Below are 18,056 nucleotides of genomic sequence, written 5' to 3' on the forward strand. Positions count from 1 at the left end.
ATACTGTAGTTTTTCTGGTACCTTCAAGCGGCTCACTTGAATGAAGAGAAAACTCAAATTATGGCGAGTTGTTGTTTTACGATACTAACGGGAGTTGTAGTATTTTGTCAACACAGACAGTGGCGATTCAACGGGACGTCTTGGAAGAAAACTTTTCAAAGATTTTCATCCTCGCCGAAAGAAAACCAAACGGTAAATATGACGACGACGAGGAGGAGTGGAGGGAGCATTTTGTTAAAATGCTATGGCACGAGTGTTTTACTGAGCGGATCCATTGCCAAACACAGTTTTTTTTTCTCTGGACTTTTTCAGTGCGATTATGAATAACTGATTTCTCTGAACACGATGGAGTTGCATCATTATGCTTGAGTTTTTTGCAATACTCCTTTGTTCACCGTCTAGCTATGCGCTTTATGTTTTCCAGCTAAAACAAACTTGGTTGCACAAATCTTTTTTAAATATTTAGATACCTACTTTGATTCACAACTCTCCAAAACCTCTGCAAATGTTCTCCATAAAGAACAAGAAGGAGGAAAAAAGACCGTTTGTGGTTAATTGCTGGTTTTTAAATCACTGTTTAACAACTCAGAGCTATAACTATTATAAACAATCTGTTACTCTGAGACATGTCTCCCCTGCCTGTAATCAGTACAGTGTTATGCTGGCAGTTATTTGTTTGAACAGGTGGGCTGATCTCAGTATGTGAGCGAGCTTCTTTCTCTGCCCTGGCAGGAGTCAGGATCAGGACAGGTAGGGGACCTGGATGCACATTCACACCCACTGAGGATGCTCTGAACTGGGAAACATCTGCTGAAGTATCCCCCTTAACGCAGATATGGTAAGACTCCGGTGCACTGAGTGCAGTTAACCAGGTCTAATTTGATGTATAAATCCCTGAAGTTTATTTTTCTATTGGTAATGTCTTTAGTGTCTCAGCTGAACTCCTGATCTTTAAATCTCTCTCTAGAGTCAAGACCGTGTGTAACAAAGCTAATTGTGTGTGTGTGTGTGCGCGCGCATGCAGCAGCAACCTAATTGTTAAGGAGATTAAGCTGGAATGTTGAATTGAATCCCAGCATTAATATTTTATGGGCTAAAGCTGTCCATAGGGGGCTCACAGTGTGCGAGCAACTCACAGATGGAGTGGGGAGGATTTCTCAGTGATAAAGAGAGGGAGGAGCTCCATATCCTTTGGGTGTCAGTGCACATTTTATGTATATATATGTAGTTATGAGGTATGAAAAATCCTTTGATAAACTGTCTTTACTGTGTTTGCTCATAGATGATTAATAATGTGAATTAAAGTTGGATCAAAGTTTTGAAGAGCAAACAACTTTTACTGTTATTTTAATTTAGCAAGAATATTATATGTTATTTATATAAAATTACTCATTGAGAAGAGGTAATGATGTAAAAGTTGAATATTGGTCAATTAACTAAATACTACTGAACAGAAGACATAGGAAAAATGAATATATATAAATAATTTGGGTGTTGCAACTACTTATTTTTGTGAAAAACTTTGCTGTTGAACTTTAATTATGTTTTGCATACAGTCACAAAAAAGAAAGTATACCCTCTTTCATTTCTAGAGTTGTACATATCAGAACATAAAAAAATCATAATCAACACCAGATATGTTAAACTGTCATTATTTATTTAACAAAAACTAAGCCAAAAAGCAGAATCTGTGTGTGGAGAAGTAAGTACACAGTAAGTAAAGTATTGTTTCCATGGGAGTTAAGAGGTTGATTAGCATCCAGGTGCTGCTAATCAAATGCACTTGTTTTACTGATCATCAGTAATGGTGAGCATCTTTATAAAAGCAGATGTTTTGGCGGCTTGTTGGGAAGGCTTATAAAGCCATTTCCAAACATTTTCAAGTTCCTCATTCTACCATGAGGAAGATTATTCACAAGTGGAAAGCATTCAAGGTAGTTGCCAATCTTTCCAGGATTGGACGTCCCAGGAAATTCACCCAAGGTCAGACTGTGCAATGCTCAATGAAACTGCAAAAGACCCAAGAGGTGCATCTGAGAATCTCCAGGCCTCAGTTTGCATGTTAAATGTTAACGTTCACGACAGAAAGACTGAAGAAAAAACTGAGCTACTACACAGCTTAGGTTTACAAAGCTGCATCTGAACAGACCACGAGACTTCTGGAACAATGTGCTTGACATACAGCAAGACCAAAGTGGAGATATTTGACCATAATGTACAATGAAAACCAAATACAGCACATCAGCACAAACACCTCATACCAACTGTCAAGCTCGGTGGTGAAAAGGTGATGATTTGGTTTTGTTTTGCAGCCACAAGACCTGGGGACTTTGCATTCATTGAGTTGACCGTGAACTCCTCTGTATATAGGCCATTCTTTTGACAAAACTGGGTCATGCAACAGAAAATTAATCCCAATCACACCGAATCTACAACAGAATGACTGAAAAGAAAAAGAATGAGGTGTTGCAATAACCAAGTTTAAGTCCAGGCCTCAGCCTGATTCAAATGCTGTGATGAGATATTAAATGAGCTGTACATAAACAAATGCCTACGAACCTCAATGAACTGAAGCAACACTGTAAAGAAGAATAGGTCGAAATTCCTCGACAACGATGTGAAAGACTGATGAAGTCACACAGAAAATGACTGCTTCAGGTTGGTTTTAACGGGGGTTCAGTAAGCTATTGAATGACTGTGTGTGCTTCACACATTGCTTCTGTGTTTTGGCTTAGTTTTTGTTAAATAATGTCATGGTGTCATGTGCTGTTGTTCATCTCAGCATGTTGTGATGTTGTGAGGCATGGAAAATAAGGGTACGAGATGACTAATAACATACAGCGTGTCAGGGTGTTTCCAGGCTCAAAGTGGGGATGCTCCACATCGTCTTAACAGAAGTCTGCATTTCTTAAATATATATATATATGTATATATATAGCTTTGTAAATGATCTCACCGTTTTTTCCTCTTTTTTTTTTTTAAAAAAAAAAGGTTCAATCTTAAGTATTTTTATAACAGTTCTGGTGAATGTCCTTTGGTGGAAAGGCCTAACCCTCATTTTCTGGGTGCCAAAATTTTTTACATGCAGGGAAACCCCAGTGAACATGTTAACCCTTTTCAGCGTCCTCGTCTGACAATGTAATTTGTCGTCACACTAGCTGCAGAGTAATGCAGCACACTCTCACACCGATCTGATTTCATCTGTCCATCTGCTTTCTGTTTTGCCCTCGCCTCCCTTTTCTGCTTTCTCCATCTTTTTTCCATTTCGCATTGCTCCCATTGATTTTTTTGTTTGTTTTTCCAGCTGATTATGTCCCTCTACTCTGATTCGCCGGTGGGCACATTGCTCTCTGCACTTTAATTGGACATTTAATTAGATCACAGTTTTAGTCCAATTAGACTCAGAGGTGTGGGGAAAAGAGGATGGTAGGGAGAAGAGGAAAAAGTCCCCAAGCTGGTGTCTCTGCCCCCCCTACACTGCCTTCTCATTCTCTCCTCTGTCTTTTTTCTTCATCTCTCTATTTCTGTCTGCCTTGCTGTCTCTCTGCCCTCCCTCCTGAGGGTGGCTCATTAGTGATATAATGGGATGACACAAAACACACAGCTCCTCTAACTCGCAGAGTGTCTCAAGCAGTGGCTGAACTACACAGACAAGGTTATGGGGACTCTGCTGGTAGTGTTAGAGAACTTGTCTGTTGTTTTTTGTTGTTGTTATTGTTGTTGTTTCATCCCTTCTTCTTCTTCTCTTTGAAGCTAAAAAGAGGCTAAGTGAAAATGTTGACAGTCTGCCACTCAAGACAGAATTGATCAGCCCACAAATGTGCACACACACACACACACACACACACACACACACACACACACACACACACACACACACACACACACACACAACAAACCAATCACAAGCTGGGCAGAACCCTATCGACTCAGTGTGATATCACAACACCTAATGACACTAAGATAAGCTTCACTAGCAGCAGTCAAATTCAGGGCTGCACCAGTTCCCGCCCTCTTTCTCCCCCTTTTGTTGTCGTAGTCTTTGCACGGAGCATAACAACACTGTTTCCCAGTGGATGAAAACACATGGGCGAATGTAAACACGCACAAAAATACACCCTGATGTATGCAGATATGCACGCACTTAGGCTCAGGTGTAAGTTCTCAGAGGGCACAAGCCAATCTCTGTGTCCCTTAAGCAGTTGTGCGCACACACACACACACACATTCTGTGCTTTCTGAGTATCTCAGGAGGAAGATAGAGAGCCAGGCTCTAATGTGCCTCTGCCCACACACACGCCTTTCCATCCTACACTTCATATCTGCATCACTAATCTCTATACATATACCATGTGTGTGTGTGTGTGTGTGTGTATCGGTGGTGTGTGTCTGAGTGAACGGCAGTCAGGCAGGGGTGTTTTAGCCACAGGCGTCACTACCTGACCCCCGTGGCTGTGAGATTGACAGCTGTGGTCCCACCTAATTGCATTACTCTCCCAGGTGATTGGCTCACACCCTAGGGGCTCATTTGTCAGGATGCACTGTGGTAATGATGTAAATTAGCAGATCTATGTGTCACTCAGCCTGCTTCCCTCCTGCTGATTGGCCCCGCTGTGCCCAAGGGCTCGGCCCCCAGCTGAGGGAGCCAGCTCATTGGTCCTTAGGGAAACAGGAAGTCCCCGAGAAATAGGGCTTTACAGATTGGGGATCCTTAAGGGCTGATATTATCCTTCCTCCAACATCTATACCTGTCAGTCAAAAAAAATCGAGGAACCGACCCCTGAAGCTTCTATCTTCTATCAGATACATGCATGTAGGAACCCATAATAACCCCGTGATGGCTAAGAAGCTAAGGGCTCTCTGCTCTAACTGTATAAACGGTAATAAAAATGTTTGCGTGTGTGCGTGCGTGCTCTAGAAATGAAATAAAGGCCACAGGCTCAGGCTCTGTCCCCCATTGCTAACCCAGCATGCCCTAGTCATGTCGCCTATCAAAAGCAGACACCTTCACAGTGACAGACAAGTAGAGAAGCACACACACACACTTTTTTACCTGTTTGTCTCAATGGCATCAATTGAAGCTTTACTTTCAGTGAGTGTGTGTCTGTCAGGAGGCAGCAGCGCGTATGTTTGCAGCACTCCTGTCGTGTTTCTGAAAGGTTTCGTCGGAGTGTCTAGATTCTTTGTTAAAATCTCTGCAGTTATATGAGGCAGAATATGAATAAAGACTAAATAATGTCAGCATCAGCATGAATCAATACTCATACAGATGCACAATCACTTGGTCTGGACCTCAGTCCATGATCAATGGTTTACTCTGAGTTATTGTCTTCATATTAACAAGCGGAGTGCTCCCTGAGGAACGCGTATGAATGGCTAAATGAGACCACTCCAAACCTCTCAACAGGACCTTGTGTTGTGTTTACACCCTCCTTTGTCTAGTTTCAGACGCTGCATTGCAAAAGCCTTTTTAGCCAAATTTGGATGCACTGTAGGTGTTTCCAAAACACTCAGGTCCTCATAAAACTCTAATTGCCCACTCTTGGTGATATGAATGTCCCTCGCATAGATTCAGATATTGACTCGTGTCCCTCATGTTGGTGTTTGGCCAAATTATAACTTTTGTTTATTTATTTATTTATTTTCCTGCATCTAATATTATTCATAAATCAATTCATATTTTAGTCTGACTGCTGGGGGCTTTCAAATAGACTTGAGAAGTGTAGAAAGGGATAAAAATTAATGGACAGAAGGAAAGAAGTTTGGCTTGAGTGCACAACTTAAAGGAGGTCTTGTGATCATCTCTTTTTTTTTTTGTATAAAAGAAATCATAATAATAAAATTGTATTACTTGTTTGTGCAGCTCTGGAATATCTGCTGTTTGTGCGTGCATTAAGTTAAATATTTGCAGACTCTGTGAGTGTCTGAGTGAGCATTTCCATCTGCATTACTGACTGGGGTAATGACTTTAAATTAGAGACGTTTGTGGTTGATTTTGGTAAAGCTCGTGTAAAAACTCTCTCTCACGGAAAATCACTTCCCATGACATGGCACATGTGCCAAACACACACGCTGACACACTAACACACACCTTCAAGGTGCCGCTCCCCCACTACTACCACCACCACCCGCTTGATCTCACACATAGCCTTACCTCGCAGTAAATGTTGTAACGAACTTGTATTAAGTCTCTGCCACTACTTGGCAGTGCGTGAGAAAGCAGGAGCATGATGGGTAATTGCCGTGCTGCACGCAGTGTCTACAGGAGCTCTCTTTATGAGGTGACTAGGGGGAGGAAGAGGGGGATGAGAAACGATGGATGGAAGACACCGCAGTGTTCCCTCACCTCCCCGACCAAAAGTTTAGAAGTGTTTTTAAAGCTGCGAATGCTTAACACCTATCAGTAACTCCCCTCTGCTGTATCGGCATGAAGTCTCTTTGGATGGTCAGTTTTGTGTAGCATCAGATCTGGGAGTTAATGAAAACGTCTCGGAGAAAACTCTGATTGTGGCATCAGTTTGTGCCTCCAGCATTTATGTGTTTAAGGGCAATAATTGATTTCTGTGCTGCGCTCCGCAGGGCTTGTCCCACATCTCCAAACCGAACACACAAACTCACACATGCATGCGCGCTCACACACACACACACACAGATATAAACACGGCAAGGCATGCTGCAGTATTAATGAGACATGAATAAGACATGAAGAGAGACCCCCCTCTTACACGCTCACACAGGGTCTCCCCCTCCCCAGCTGCTTCCTGTCTGCACGTTACCCAGCTTTCACTGCGCTCTGGTTAAGTGGGGCCAGGAAGAGATTTAACCCCCTCAGCAGGAGCACACACACACACACACACACACACAAGCGCATACTTTCAATTGTGCACACTCGCAGTCCCTACTGCCAGCTCACATTAGCTCCCTGATTTTGTTATCGGCTGTACGCATTTTGCTGTATGATCGACTGCTTGTGGAGCTTCAGGTGTTTATTATCTGCCCGCAAGACGATCCGTGTGTAACATAGTAATAGCCTTCTGAATGGCTCAATCACTGTTTGCTTAGTATACAGAAAAACTGTGTCTATATTCTCTGATCTCGAGAAACACAGTTTTATTTAGAATATATTTATTTGTCACACAATATGATATTATACTGAACATGAAGCACTTAATTGTGAGTGTGTCCAGTAATGAGGGTGTGCTTTGAGTCAAGTGAATGCAAAGGAAACTGTCTGGACTCAGTTTAATGTCACTTTGTTAAACTGTGTGTGTATATGTGTTGCTGCAGCTCCAGTTGTGATCTTCCATCTGTTTGTGTTGCAGGCCTCAGCGACGTCCAGCCCGGGACCTGCCTCTCTGGGCTCGCAGGTTCATGCAGCAGCTGTCAACGGAGACAGAAGCGCTCTCCTCAAACTCATCACCGGTAAGCAGCACATCTTAGGTTCATGAAGTCACACGAGTCATGGCATGTGGCATAAATTAGAAATGTGTAGTAAAAGAATATAAGAGGGCAAATATGAGGATGCAGGTTATGAGTGCTAAAGTGCTTCCTCGTAACTCTTAGCAGCTCCAAATAAATAGATTTTTCTCTTTAAGTACAAGAACTTACAAGAATGAATTCTGTGGATTTTCACCAAAATCGTGGTCTCTATTGGGGTCTTAACCTCTGACTTAAACCTTCTGTTGTGCTTCGTGTGTGTCCACATGTAGCAGAGCCCTTGCTGAAGGACCGTGAGGACCAGTTCGGCCGGACCCCTTTGATGTACTGCGTGCTGGCTGACCGTCTGGACTGCGCAGAGATTCTGCTGAAAGCTGGAGCATCGGTCAACAAGACCGACCTCAGCCAGCGAACCGCTTTGCACCTCGCTGCACAGAAGGTACGGGCATTCGCAGATGTGCAGGTGAACACTGGAGCACACACATAAAGCACACTAATGTCATCAGTTACGTATGTCGGCCCTTTTTATGTCATTATCCTGACAAAATTCATTCACAAAGGCCATAATTGGATAGATTTATTAAAGTGAAATGAATATGAACCCAAGGTGTGATCTCATAGAAGTTAAATAACAGAGAAATTTTGACAGTCTGTCAGCTCCAATGGGAAGCCAGTGCCCCCTAGTGGCTGTAATTATGGCCTTAGGGCTTATTGAAGATAATATGACCTGATTTATGGGCCTCAGACACAAGCAGTGTAGCTATGAGCTTCCTTTGCACATGCTTGTACATGAAGAATTATTCTGCATGGAGTATTTCTGCTGTTTCACAGCATTTTAGACACACAAACATGTGAAAGAGGAGGGGCCTGATGTTCTTTTCAGTTCAATCTACACACTTAGGGACAATGAAGACAAAGAGTTAATGACAAAACCTCCAGAGTGATGAGAACAACGGGGATGTGGTGCTAATAATATCTCTTTACCTCTCTGTTATTTATTGGCAGCTTCTTTTATTAGAGTGTACTGATACAGGATCATCATATCACTGAAGGGAGAGGGAAGGTAATAGGTTACTAGGATCTGTCTCGTAGATGGGGAGTGTGTGTATGTTGGGGGATGCTAGTGATGGGAAGCCCTGTCTCTTTGACATCTGATCAATAAGTGGCTGAGACAGCGAGAGAGGCAAGGGATTACTGATCTAATTGGACTGAGAATAGGAGGACAGGAACACACACACACTCTCTTAGAGTCTAGATGCATGCTCACACACGAGATAGATCTGTCAGTCTGTGGCTTTGTGGTCACAGAACGATACTAAACACCCTCACACATGTTCACCCTCACACTGCTGCTGTGTGGCCACTGTTGCACCCAGTGGCCTGCTGGTGAAAGACCAAAAAAGTGAGTATAAAGATGATGACGATGATGAGGAGGGGATGGCAGGCAGAGTGCTGCTGTTTACTGTTTAACAGCTCATCACACACACTGAGGAGTGAGGCAGGAGGAGGGAACGAAGATGGATGACCTGTGGATTGAACCAGACGCGGCTAAAAGCCCGGGGAGTTCGTGTGTGTTTGTGGGAGTGTGTGTGTCATTGTTGCTGGTTCATGACTAATGTTGAGGAGAATTGGCGATTTCTGAGCTTCTTATCAGCACAGTTTGTCCCTCTTGTGTGCTGCAGGGGAACGTGCGTTTCCTGAAGCTGCTGCTGTCCAGGCGTGCTAACTGGCTGCAGAAAGATTTAGAGGAAATGACCCCACTCCACCTGGCCACCAGACACCCCTCACCTAAAGCGCTCGCCCTGCTCCTCAAACATATTGGACCTGGAGAGGTTGACACACAGGACAAGAATAAGGTAGTGGAGTAGAGTGCGTGAATATCCATCTGTCTTTATAACTGTTCTCAGTCACAAAACAGCCAGCCAGGGCATCAAGCCATTAACCTACAAACAGACTCACTCAAAGCCATTTGGTAGATGCAGCGGCGGTTTTAAGTCATACACACATTAGGTCATACATACATAAACACGTTCAGTGAAAAGCTTAACAAGCTGTAGCTTTGTCCTGTGTTCTTGCTGATAAAACCACAAATACACAGTGTTCTCTGTCTGCTCAACCTGATGTGTATCTGACATCAGTAGTTAGTTTTGTAATAATCTAATATGCATCATCGTGTCAGATGACAGTGGTTTCAGCAAATCTCAGAATAGCTCAGTCGTCGGCATTTAGGTTTAAATCTCAGCTCACTGGTGGATCTTCAATATGAGCTTTGTGTAGCACGTTCCCTCATATTTCCTGGCTGTATCGTAGTGTAGTGATTTTTTTTGAAGTGGAAACCTCAAACCCAGTCTTACGACTGCCCATTTTAATTTTAGCACCATTTAGAAATCTTTGTGTCATCTTTTATCGTCATTCTGTCGACAGCAAACTGCTCTTCACTGGTCGGCTTTTTATAACCGACCAGAACACGTTCGCCTTCTGATCAAGCACGACTCCAACATCGGCATCCCAGACAGTGAAGGCAAGATCCCCCTGCACTGGGCTGCACACAGTCAGGAGCCCAGTGCCACAGAAACTGTCCGCTGTATACTGGTACACGCCATATCCACACACACGCTCACAAATTCATCTGTCTTCATTTCCCATCCTCACACATCAACCTGCATGTTTGCATCTTTTCTTGTTGTTGTCTGTGTTTGTGTAAAGGAAGCAGCACCCACTGAGTCCCTGCTGAACTGGCAGGACTATGAGGGTCGGACGCCCCTTCACTTTGCCGTTGCTGATGGCAACGAGGCAGTAGTGGAGGTGCTGACGTCTTATGAGGGCTGTAATGTAACAGCTTATGATAACCTCTTCAGAACACCGCTGCACTGGGCTGCTTTGCTGGGTGAGTTGACACACATCTTATATGCAGTTTATTATTACAAGAACCTGCAAGAATTTCAGGCTTTTTAGAAATTATATCCTTTAAAGCTAAACTACCAGTCGAATTTAGAATCCACATTTTTTCCTTTCTAGCAGCTTAGGTTTCAGTCTCTCAGCCACTTTGGTGATGGGCAGGTTGGCAAATGAGGTTAGGCAGAAGTGTCCATTTACTCCATTTCAGTGTTTGCAGATGACACTGTAGTGAGAACAGGGAGCAGGTGAAAAATAGGTAAAAAGGTGGAGGTATGCTCTGGAGAGAAGAGGAATGAAAGATGCTCGAAGCGAGACAGAATACATGTGTGTGAATGAGAGGGAGACAGGTGGAAAGTTAAAGATACAGGAGTAGAGGTAGTGGAGATGGATGAGGTGAAATACCTGGGGTCAATCCAAATCCAAAGCAAAAGACAGTGCACAAGAGAGGTAAAGAAGAGTGTAGGGATAGGGTGGAGTGGGTGTTATGAGTATGAGGGGTGATTTTTGACAGAAGGACAGCAACAAGAGTGCAGATGGTAGTGAGACCTGCAATGATGTATGGTTTGGAGATGGTGGCACTGACACAAAGCCGAGCTGCAGGTGGCAGAATTTAAGATTTTCATTGGGAGTTGCAAGGATGGACAAGATTAGAAATGAGAACATCAGAGGGACAGCTGGGGTCACATGTTTAGGAGACAAAGTTAGAGAGGCAAGGCTAAGATGATTTGGACATATGCAGTGGAGGGATAGTCGGTATATTGGACAGAGGTTGTTGACGCTGGAGCTCACAGACAGGAGGAAGAGGAGGAAGTACTCATAGGAGGTCCATGGATGTAGTAAAGGAGGACATGTAGAGGGTTGGTGTGACAGAGACATGGTCAGATTTCATGACTACTAGCGAGAGCAGCCAAAAGAAGAAGAATGGATCAGATAAAATGGCATTAAAATGTGTGGTGTGAAGGCAACACCCTGACTTTTTCTCTGACTCTTCCAGCAGTTCTATTTATTTAGTCCTATTGTGTGAACACTTCCAGTTATCTTACACTTTCACTCAAAAGTTTGAAGTGCTTTTTAGATCAGAAATGTTATAAGTGACCATCAAAGATTAATGCTGTCATTAATCATAAGTCATTTTTAACTGAATGTCTGTGGAAGGAATACAGATGCACATTTCAGCAACCACAGTGTTCCAGTGAGACTTGAATCGATTAAGTTAACACAGCAGATAGCAAATGTGCTGTTTTTAAAAAAAGGAAAAAATGTGCCTATTTGGGTGTGTGGCAAATCATCCTAAATGGATTTGATCATAGTCACACAGAAAATAAAATAAAATTCCTTCAGAAACTTCACAATATACAAGTTCTGAGAAACTGAGTCTTGTACTTAAAAACCAGTTAAAGCAAACAAACAAATGATTTCATAGAAAAGTGGGAACTACTCAGTAGTCTCAAAAGTGTGCAAAATTGGCTTTAACCAGAACAGAAAGAGAAGTGGGAGGCCGAGGTGCAAAACCACGTCTGTGGTTTAAAATAAGACACCTCACAGGGGCACAACTGAAAACGTCATTAAACAGTAGTCATACAAGCAACTTTTTGCTGGTATGTGACGTATTTTCATATATTTGTCGCTCAGAATAGCCTTCATTTACAGCAAAAATGACTCCAAACTTCTGGGTGACAGCATGTGTGATAGCGACCTGTTTATTTCTTTAGTGTCACGTTAACTGTACAAACAAAAACACACGCTGCATCTGTAAGATGGTGTGGTTGAGCTGTCGTCCTGGCGCTTCACATCCTTGTTTCCCAGCATGTCCCTCTGATGAAAAACGTGTCTTTTTCAGGCCATGCGAAAATCGTCCACCTGCTGCTGGAGAGGAACACATCAGGCACTATTCCCTCAGACAGCCAAGGGGCAACACCTCTGCACTATGGGGCACAAAGCAACAATGCTGTGAGTCACTGACTCACATATTGTTACCTCCGCCAAGGAGGTTGTGTTTTGGTAGTGTTTTCCTGTCGTGCTGTCTGTAAACACGATGTCTCAAAAAGTTTTGAAATAATTCCAATAAAACTTTGTAGGGGTGTAGAGTGGGGTCATGTTAACAATCCATTGAAATCTGGCTTATATCCACCAAGGTCTTCAAGGTCACCTTAATCGAAAATTGACAAAAAGTCTTATAAATGAGAAACTATTTAACTTAGACTCTTACAAGTGTGGTGTGTTACTGATATTTGAAAGTCCTACACGAGACAGTTTAAATGCTTGATTATTCAAACGCCTGTTTTAAATTACAGCAGAATAATAAACCAGATCTTCATCTTGTTAGTTTGTTGTAATTATGTTTCAGTATCTTCACCTTGGTCCAAAAAACAACACAAATAACCTGCGTTTTTCTTTCTGTGTGCATGAAGGAGACAGTTGGCGTATTCCTGTCCCATCCGTCGGTGAAAGACGAGCCCGATCTAGAGGGGAGAACAGCGTTCATGTGGGCTGCTGGGAAGGGCAGTGACGATGTCATTCGCACCATGCTGGCCCTTACCCCAAACATTGACATCAACATGGCAGACAAGTACGGTGGCACTGGTGAGGACTTGACAAACCAGAGGAGGAACTAAAGCTCCTCCGAACTGCTTTGGCCCACTTCCCCTGTCCTCTGTGTGCTTCGAGGGAATGATGACATAATTTCCCTGGTCTTAATGCTCTATGTACACATACATACATACCTTTGTCCTCACTGGTTGCTTGTTTTAAAGTTGGGATGATGATGTCACAGGGGATTCCCCCAAAAGTGCAAAAGAGGCAGTGAGATCACAGGAGAGAGGGAAGTGATACTGTGAGCAAAATTAATGTGAGCTCGTCACAGACGCGCACTACTGCCAGCACTGCCCTTTGACAAACACACATACATGCAGGCGCACATGACTTCCCGCCACGCTTTGACCCCCCGGGGCTATTTGAACCTATAATCTCCATGGCGATAGCCCCTCTGCTCGACGGTCATTGTTTATGCATGAATTACATGCAACGGTTGAATCATGCTAATTAGACAGTGTGAAGGGCAGTGTAATTGACCGAATCACTTCCATGCACTTGACTCCAGTCTGTACTGTCTGGGGACTGGAGTGAGGGCAAGGTGGGATTTCCACAAGGAGGATTAAGTGCACCACTCCTCATTAAATGTCTCCCCCTGTTTAACCCTTCACTGACCAGGCTTTAGCCACAGCCCAAACAGGAGCATCAGTCAAAGGAGTGATGTGGAGAAAAAGAAGGGACAGACCTGAGGAGTGATTCAGGACATCATGTTTTATCATGTGCATGTGTGTGTGCGTGTGTTTAAACAGCGCTCCATGCGGCCTCCCTGTCAGGCCATGAGAGCACAGTGAAGCTGCTTTTGGAGAAGGGCGCAATGGTTGACTCTCTGGATGTCATGAAACACACACCACTGTTTCGTGCCTGTGAGATGGGACACAGAGATGTCATACTAACACTGATTAAAGGTGGGTGTTCATTAACATATGTTAGTTACACTTTCTCAGTAATTTCGGGAAAGTCTTATTTCCTTTTTCAGTTTTCCTGTGGTCTTTGTAGTCATGCGAATGTTTTGAATAAAGGTTCTGCACGTGTTGACCTGGTGGACGTAGATGGTCACACTGCTCTACACTGGGCAGCTCTAGGAGGGAACGCTGAAGTCTGTCAGATACTGATGGAGAATGGGATAAGTCCCAATGTACAGGTATGCATAAACATATTTCACTAAGGGAGTAGTTGTTTTTAATACTTGGATGAAAATCATTTGCAGGCAACGGGCGTCTAAAGTATAGAAGCCTAGCTAAGCTAAGCTGTCTTATTTATAAAGAGATTTGAAACAGCAAGTGCTGACTAAAGTGCTTAAGAACAGAATAAATATACAAAACCATTTATACAAAAACAATTAAAACAATGAAAATCACCTCTCACACTGTGGAAAGTGAAAAGAGGTAGGTTTTAAGAAGTGACTTAAAATGGGTAGTGCAGAAGCCTGTCTAATATGCAGTGGCAGCGAATTCCACAACTTAGGTGCTGCCACAGCAAAAGATCTGTTCCCTCTGAGCTTTTGCTGTGCCCTCGCATTATCTAGGAGCAGCTGATCAGCTGACCTGAGCAACCAGCATGGTGAGTGCACATGTAAGAGCTTAGTTAGGGTGGGGTAAGACTATTTAAAGGCTTGAAAACAAACAAAAGAAGCCATAGACATGTTGTGTTTCCTCTCCTATGATGATCCACCAGATGTGCTGCTTGTTTGTCAGTCTCTCCATTAAATAACTGGGTCATTATCCATTTGCAGTGTGAAGTGTGTCTGATCCGTTGACAGCATTTGGCTGAATCTAAGCAAAGAGTACACTCTACTGTTCATCCTGCAACTTCTATCAGCAGCCAGATCATCAATGAACACTAGTGACCCAGTTCCTCTGGATCATACATGCCCATACCATAACATTGCCTCTGCCATGTTTGACAGATGATATGGCATGCTTTAGATCATGAGTTGTTTCTCTCTTTTTCCAGGCTTTTCTCTTCACATCATTCTAGTACAAGTTCATCTTGCGTTCATCCATCCTAGAATTCTTCCAGACCTGTTTTGGCTCTTTTAGATAGTTTTCTTGCAAAGTGTAATTGGACCTTCTTGTTCGTGAGTGTAACCAATGGTTTGCACCTTGTTGTACACCCTCTGTCTTCATATTCATAAAGGGTGTCTTTCAATTGTGGACTTGGAATGTGATACTCCTACCTCGTCAAGTGTGTTCTTGACTCAGATAGGTGGTGTAAAGTTGTTTTTCTTAATCCTGGAAATAATCCCCATCACACACTCTAGTTATGGTTTTTAGTCCTTTTGGTGTTTCACAACATGGCAGCCATGCCAAAATGGGTATCTCTGCAAGTTTGATTTGGTAGAGTGGAACACCAGATGCCCTTCCTGACACAACCCCAAAAGAGATTTGTGTCTCCGACTGCAATCTAACCAGCGACCCTTCAGGTGTCTAATTTATATGTTAACCACTACACCATTCTTTTTAAGAATGTACCAGGTTTCTGATTTGGCTTCTACTAAAGTTTTTGCTATCTCTCTGATAGGTTCATTTTGTTTCAGCCTACTGATAGCCTCCTTCACACACTAGATAACTATAACTAATAAAGTAACCATTAGGATTAAATCATCCAAATTCAGTTTAAAATTACAGGTTAATAAAAGGTTACAGTGAACATACTAGAGCAGGAGAGGGGATGAAAGGATGTTTTTTTCTTTAATATGAAGCGTGACCACTCACCCTCTACCTCAGCCCTGCAGCAAAATGCAGTAAAGTTTAACCAAAGCCAACGTGCTGCTGCAGTAGTGTGTCATATTAAATTTTCATGGTCAATTGGAAACATTTAGTCATAAATTTTTGTTACAGTTACTTCTATTTCATTTAAACTGCTTTTATTTGGTAGTGTTTCACCTGTGTGTTCCGTTCTTTAGAGCAACAGGAACTATCTCTGGTTAATAATCATAAAACAACATTGTTATGGATAATCTAATACAGCACCGAGTGACTTCCTAGTTACATACTGAACATGAATTTTGGATTTTGTCCTCATTAATGACCAAAAACAGTTTGGATTCTCGTGTCCAGCTTAAAGCATATGGCTGATCATTGTGAACTTCAAAGCTGTCTATGTCGTAGCTCCAAAACTTCTGATCTGCTGTGTAAACTTTTTGCAGGATCATGCAGGAAGGACTCCACTGCAGTGCGCAGCTTACGGTGGTTACATCACCTGCATGGCTGTTCTCATGGAGAACCACGCTGATCCTAATATACAGGACAAGGAGGTAAGAAATTGCCTGTATTTGCTTGAATACGCTTTCATGTCTGACTTTTTTTTGTACGGTTTAAACATACAACGTTAATGCTGTTTTTTTCTTTATGGGGGTCCAGGGCCGGACCGCTCTCCACTGGTCATGTAACAATGGCTACCTTGACGCTGTGAAACTGTTGCTGGGCTACAATGCCTTTCCCAATCAAATGGAGCACAGTGAGGAGAGGTGAGGACTGAGACCACAATGAAAGCAGCCGAGGTGAAGCTTAAAAAGTAGGAAAATAGATGTATGAATCACACTGTTTATGCTGTGCAGGTACACCCCTCTGGACTATGCTCTGCTGGGGGGGGCACAGTGAGGTGACTCAGTTCATGCTGGAGCATGGTGCTCTGTCCATAGCAGCTATCCAGGACATCGCTGCCGCCTCAATCCAGGCGGTCTACAAGGGCTACACTGTCCGCAAGGCCTTCAGGGAGAGAAAGCAGCTCCTCATGCGACACGAGCAACTGCGCAAGGATGCAGCCAAGTGAGAGACACATATAGGGTCATGCCAGAGTTATAGGTATAATGGTAAAATGAAGGAATTGGCATAACTAGCTTTTATTAACCAGCGTTAACAGAGCCTAGCAGTGATCTCCTTATGGCATCTGACAGTGGACTCATGTCTGTGCTTGTTCTGCTAGGTTTCAGTGCAGCATTTGACACTGTTGACCACAATATTGTATACATGGGTTAGAATACACAGTATTAAAGAAATACACTGCAGGGGTTTCAATCATGTCTGTCTGATGGACTCAAATTTGTTCATGTAGATGGGGAGTCTTCTTCAAACGCAAAGGTTATTGAGGGAGTTCCACAGGGTCCTGTGCTGGGACCAATACTGTTTATATTATACATGCTTCCCTTAGAAAGCATTTTGAGAAAACATTACATATATTTTCATTGCTATGCAGATGATACCCAGCTATATTTGTCTATGAAGCCAGATGACACACAGCAACTAGTTAAACTACAAGCATGTCTTAAAGACATAAAGATCTGACCTCTTCACTGGATGGTATAATCTTGCCTTGCAATAACACTTTGAGGAATCTTGGAGTTATTTTTGACCAAGATATGTCCTTCGGTGCGCATATTAAACATACAGGCTTTACTATTGGAATGTATTATTATCGGGCTGTCCTAAAACACCCTGAAAGGATGATCCAGAATGCTGCAGTGAGTGTACTTACATATTTTTCCCATGTTAGCTTCTTGAATCTTTCTACTCATATAATCAATCTGAAATATCAAGCCCCATAGGTATATGTTAAGGATACATGGAGCATGCATCTGCATACCTCTGTTGCATTTCTGTGAAAAGCTGAGGGACACCCAAGTTTATGAATATGATAAATCGAGAATGAGGTGACATAAGATTTTCAAATTGACATCATAGGTGGATCTCCTAAAACTCTTGGATGAGTTCAAATCCGAGTGAGCTTCACCTCAAACTCAGAGGTCAAGTTTTCTGAAAATCTTGTGAATGTAATAACTGAAGAAGGAAGTCACCTTATACTAAAGCTACATCTCCTAGGAGGCTGAGGGGTAGCACTGGTGGCCATCAGTATTAAACTCTTTTGTCCTGTCTCCCTTTGAGCTCTTTGCCCTAACCCCAACCGATCACAGTAGATGGCTACTCCTCCCTGAGCCCGGGTTTGCCAGACGTTTTTTTTCCCGTCAAAAGGAAGTTTTTCCTCCCCTCCGTCGCCGAGTCCTTACTCATAGGGGCTCATCAGACCTCTCTCTCTAACATTGTAGTGTCTTTACCCTACAATATAAACAGGTGTCTGACTGAATTGAATTGAAAATATTATTATTTAGTGAACATTAACACATTTGGTTT

At 42.8% G+C, this 18,056-nt stretch overlaps 1 protein-coding gene across 1 annotated transcript in view; it reads left to right on the forward strand.

Moving 5' to 3' along the window:
- The first annotated feature begins 56 nt into the window (after positions 1 to 56).
- Positions 57 to 18,056, forward strand: part of invs (inversin) — a 32,214-nt gene continuing 14,214 nt past the window's right edge. Inside the window, 15 exon segments of the mRNA XM_040029637.1 lie at positions 57 to 192; positions 733 to 838; positions 7,323 to 7,422; positions 7,710 to 7,876; positions 9,120 to 9,293; positions 9,862 to 10,029; positions 10,144 to 10,324; positions 12,176 to 12,285; positions 12,747 to 12,918; positions 13,677 to 13,832; positions 13,947 to 14,068; positions 16,076 to 16,183; positions 16,290 to 16,396; positions 16,487 to 16,514; positions 16,516 to 16,697. Of these exon segments, the coding sequence (XP_039885571.1) occupies positions 836 to 838; positions 7,323 to 7,422; positions 7,710 to 7,876; positions 9,120 to 9,293; positions 9,862 to 10,029; positions 10,144 to 10,324; positions 12,176 to 12,285; positions 12,747 to 12,918; positions 13,677 to 13,832; positions 13,947 to 14,068; positions 16,076 to 16,183; positions 16,290 to 16,396; positions 16,487 to 16,514; positions 16,516 to 16,697 (1,778 nt within the window). The 5' untranslated portion in view covers positions 57 to 192; positions 733 to 835.

The sequence above is a fragment of the Simochromis diagramma genome, unplaced genomic scaffold (genome assembly GCF_900408965.1).
Source record: "Simochromis diagramma unplaced genomic scaffold, fSimDia1.1 OVJJ01000361.1, whole genome shotgun sequence".
In the NCBI taxonomy this organism is placed as follows: Eukaryota; Metazoa; Chordata; class Actinopteri; order Cichliformes; family Cichlidae; genus Simochromis; species Simochromis diagramma.